Raw genomic sequence first — 4533 nt, 5'->3', positions numbered from 1 at the left:
TTCAGTCCTGGTTTCCTGTTTCCCAGGGGAGTAACTGCAGAAAGACGGGAATGGCAGATACCTCACTGGCTGTCTTCTAGAAGGAGGACCATTTTTGCCTACGTGTCCAAGTAGTTTCAAAAATGTAAACTCTGAGTGCAGTTGCATTGACCCAGAGGCACAAACTCCTCTTAAGCTCTTGTTTGGCACACTGGCTTCCTGAATTCATTTATTCTGTGCCCAGAAATCCCAGTGGTCCATGGGAAGAAGGATGCTGGAGTTTGTTGGGGTGTGTGAAGTGTTTGGTGTTGCAGTGACAATGCTCGGAAGAAGATCTTGAGTGGAAAGGAAAAATGCGGTAATCATTGCAGGACTTGCGTGGTGGACAGCAAAGAGAGTGCTGGCAACTGCCCATTACATGGTGAGGTTAAAATAAATGAGTGTTCCATTGTTTGGTATAAACTGAACCCTGACACTGGTCTGTGCAGCAAGTGAGGCAAGAAGCATTAGTTACAAGCAAAGTATTACTAAGAAAATGCATTAGAATTATTTTGAATGAGCCAAGTCTTCTCAGGCAGTCTGTTTTCAATTGAAACATTTGGCAGGTAACTTGTAACCTTTCCATTATGTGTTTAATACAAGGTCACATTAACTTTGGACAGTTCATTGGCTTGCTGGTGCATCTCTTGTTATGTGGGAGGCTGCCCACACAATCTTCTATTGAAAACTGAAATAAGTGGAGAAATCAGAAACATCCCTATCTCTCTGAAAACCACACAAAAAGGCTAGATGTTTATATCTTTGCTGCTGTACGTTCTTTTTAGATATCAGGCCATCAAACAGAGGCCACAGTCCTTCTTGTTATAAAATACAGCTTTACCAGGCAAACTAATGGTACTTTTAGCTCAGATAATGTATTTCTTACCTGTAGAGAAATAACTAAATAGTTCTTTCCATAAAAAGAAAAAATTTTCTTTCATAATGTGTTAGGTCATGTAAATACAAATTTATGTTACCTTGAAATAGGAGATTTTCCATTCCAAATACTAATTCACACCAGGATAAGGAAGGACTTTTTTTTCGTATGTGGACCTCTCTTCATCTGCCTTGAACATATATAAATGTTTGGCAATAATACAGTCTCTTACTGTCCTCGCTTTACTTACATGTTTTCATCTTTCAATGCATGCAGTAAATTCTGGACAGTTTTGAAGTTGTAGATTGCTGGATTTCAACATGAACTACTGTTACTTCCTGCTTTAGGCAAATGGACCAACTAAACTGCAGTCAGCCTCTAAGAGACATCACTGCTGAGTGTTGTGTGTGGGGGACTGACAACTTCAGCGGATGTTGAATGGGGTGAATTTAGGAAAAGCAGGTAGAAATCCCTAAGGGCAGTGGCCTGCTGCTGAGGTCTGCCAGCATGTTTTGATCTCTGGAACTCAACCACCTAACCTCTCTTTGCTCATTCATTCACAAGCTGGATACATTATTGACTGATAGCTGTAGGATAGCAGGGCTATAACAGTTGGTGTTTGAGGATTGAAGGGGCAAGGTTTTTTAGGAGAAAAATTTCCAGCAGCATGCTAGGCTTAGTTATAAAGGGGCAAAGCTCCAGTCCAGTCTCAGTTTGTGCAGGACTCGAACTGAAAAAAGTTAGGATTGCCTGATCAGAGATGGACTTCAGGGCAGCCTGTGGGTTGGTCTAGTTTTTGCCATCTGGCTACAGCCACAGGAGACCTGTTTTTCCAGGGATCACTGAAATGCCTGGTGATCCAATTCAGTATTAATCATGCTATTTGTGTTGCAGTGATTTTGCTTAACTTCAAGACTAAATGTATTGCCCTCCCTCTCTTTTAAGAAACACCATATTCCATAAACTGGCCATTTCTGCATTTTCCAAGACAATAACAATTTCAAGTGCTGTTATAATCCCCTTTGCTGCTTTATTAAACTCAATACCATATTTTTCATTCATTTACACATCCAACAGCACGAGTTTAAGTGGTGTGTTAAGCCTTTCTATGTACATCAAAGCAACATGTAATTTTCACTTCCATTTTACTCAACAGCTTCTAAATCTAGAGGTGATAATTGTTATTTGCATTCTAATTATGCCTCAGTTCAACCAGAGGCTTTGCAATGATCTAAAAACAAAGGACATTTTGTGGCAAGATCCGGTGGGTTCCTTTGCTCATAAAGCTCCACGTGACTTCAGAAGGGCCTAAGATTTGAAAACTAAAATGTAGGATGGATTTCCTTAGTAAGCCATGTGTTTTCTTCTCCGCAGGGGATGAGCGCTCCCGGGAGTCTCCAGCCCCAGCCGAAGCACAGATGCAAGCTGGGGCGGAAGGCAGTGGAAGGGTGAACCGCTGCTGCTGGAAATGCTCCGTGACGCAACTCAAGAAGATTTTCTGGGGTGTGGCCGTGGTCCTGGGTGTCTGCTCCTCTTGGTCGGGTTCCACCCAGCTAGCAAAACTGACCTTTAAGAAATTCGATGCACCCTTCACTCTAACGTGGTTTGCAACAAACTGGAACTTTTTATTCTTTCCTTTGTATTATCTTGGACATGTTTTTAAGTCAGCTGAAAAGCAGTCTCCAAAGCAAAGATACAGGTATGGGAGCTTTTGTTTTTAATCCCATGGCTCTTGCATGCTGCTCTACATTTCGCAGACATTTCGTTCAAATCAGTCAGTTAAATCAAACTTGTGTTTGCTTTCCTCTCCAGGTTTGTTAAAGGATGGTCTGAGTTCATTGTGTGTCCTATGCTAGGTGCTGTTATTATTCCTAATATGATTTCATTTCAGCATTAAGAAATTCAGATTTATTTCCGAGATGTGCAAGTCATGTAATGAAAGTCTGCATTTTCTGCTATTATTTATCAAGAGTTTTCTGCAAATGTAATTTTTTTTTTAATATCTCTTTCCCCTACCTGACTTCTCTGTCAGCCTCTGAGTAAGCTAAGTAAGCTTTTCTTTTCCAAGCTCAGGAGTAGAGCAAAGCCTTGAATAGCTGAGTAAAAAGTACTGCAGTATTTTCCTGGCACTACGCCCTTGACATCAAAGGCCAAGCTGTGATCCCAGTTAAACTTGGGCTGTTGTGTTTATTTCCGGGAGGAAGTACAGTCATAACCAAAGGCAGCACTTTGTCTTCAGCACACCTTGTCTGTATAGCAAGCCAAACCCGCAAAGCCTGAGTCACTCATGGAAAGCCCTGAGTGCCCATCCTCTGTGAGAGGCTGAGGATGCTGTGTCTGCCTGAAAGACTGCCTCTCACAGAGCGCTCCCCCAGCTCTGCTCCACTCATTTTGGCCTGAGAGGTGTCTGGGACAGATGGGATGACTCAGCCATCAAGATGTCCCATGTCAGAGAGCTTCCCTGATACGTGGAAGGATGTGAACAACGTTTTCCCCTTCTGTTACACAGTGGGACTCATAGACTTTTAATGAAGTAGCTCAGAAAAGTAAACAGTAAGAAGTACACATTTCTCAGCTCCCAGCTGTGCCACAGCAAGGTGGAAACTTACTACAAGAAAAAGCTAAGAAACCAGGTTACTCAGGAAATGCTCTACCTCAGATGTCTAGGGTTACGAGATTTTACTGCTTAACTATCATTGTGGTTGCTTCGTCTTTTAAATGATCTGGAGGCTGCAGATAAAGGATATGACCATTCACTGCAGGTTCTAGAGCAGGATCCAGAAGTTCTAAAGGCATTTTCGTAAGTGCCACGTTTCCTGCACTTTAGTCTTCAGGTTGCATTTGTTCACGGCAAATGTGGTTGCTTCAGAGATAAGAGGAGTACGGAGGTTACAGAAAGCTACAGTTTAATCTAAAAACAGCAACAAATGCTAGCCTAAAAGCTACTACCTTTTTGTTTCTTTGGTTTTAAGTATTTTTCTTTCCAGCTGCTCTCAGAGAATGTTTTAAATACTGCTGAATTCTGGGGTGAGCGGTTGTGGTTTGCCAGATCCCTGGGGTTAAAAACCCAGAGCATCATACTTGTTACTGCTGCAGTAAATTGATACAGTTGGTAGTTTTATGTCTTTCATTAATTAAATGAGGGCTGAAGAGCAGGTGCAAGCCCTGCAGCATGTTTGGGATGCAGGGGGATATCATTAGCAGTAGGCTTGCCCAGGCTTCATAAATAGTGTGTGTTTGTGTGTCTGACAAGTAGACTGAATAGGGTTAACTTAGGTTTTTCTGGGTGTCAGGGAAGATGTGTGCATTTGGAGATGCGGCTATGGCTCCTAGCTTTGCTGCAGATTTGTTCTGTGGTTTAGAGCAAGTCAGTACAGACCTCTGATTTCCTTGTACTCCCTGTTCTTTTGGATGAGAAGTCCTTTAGAGAGGAGGGAAGACTCCCCCTTAGCGTGTGTTTACATAGTGTCTGCCTCAGCATGTCCACTATCTACACTGAGGCCTTTTGGTGGTGCTGCACGAAGAGTAACTGTGAAAAGATTTACTGCTCATCTGCTTGCTCCATTACAGCTGAGATGTCACATGAGTATACATCAGTAAACCCAAGCACTGCAGTCCAGCCTCCCCCCTTGATTATT

General features: G+C 42.4%; 1 protein-coding gene across 1 annotated transcript in view; it reads left to right on the top strand.

Annotated features, from left to right (window-relative positions):
• Nucleotides 1–2190: 2190 nt before the first annotated feature.
• SLC35F3 (solute carrier family 35 member F3) overlaps nt 2191–4533 on the top strand; it is a 46622-nt gene continuing 44279 nt past the window's right edge. The window contains exon 1 of the mRNA XM_008643283.2: nt 2191–2594. Coding sequence (XP_008641505.2) covers nt 2230–2594 — 365 coding nt within the window. The 5' untranslated portion in view covers nt 2191–2229. The remainder of the gene's footprint in view (nt 2595–4533) is intronic.

Source organism: Corvus brachyrhynchos, unplaced genomic scaffold (genome assembly GCF_000691975.1).
Source record: "Corvus brachyrhynchos isolate BGI_N302 unplaced genomic scaffold, ASM69197v1 scaffold70, whole genome shotgun sequence".
Lineage (NCBI taxonomy): Eukaryota > Metazoa > Chordata > Aves > Passeriformes > Corvidae > Corvus > Corvus brachyrhynchos.
Note: the sequence above shows the minus strand (reverse complement) of the source record. Positions and strands in the feature narration are given on the sequence as shown.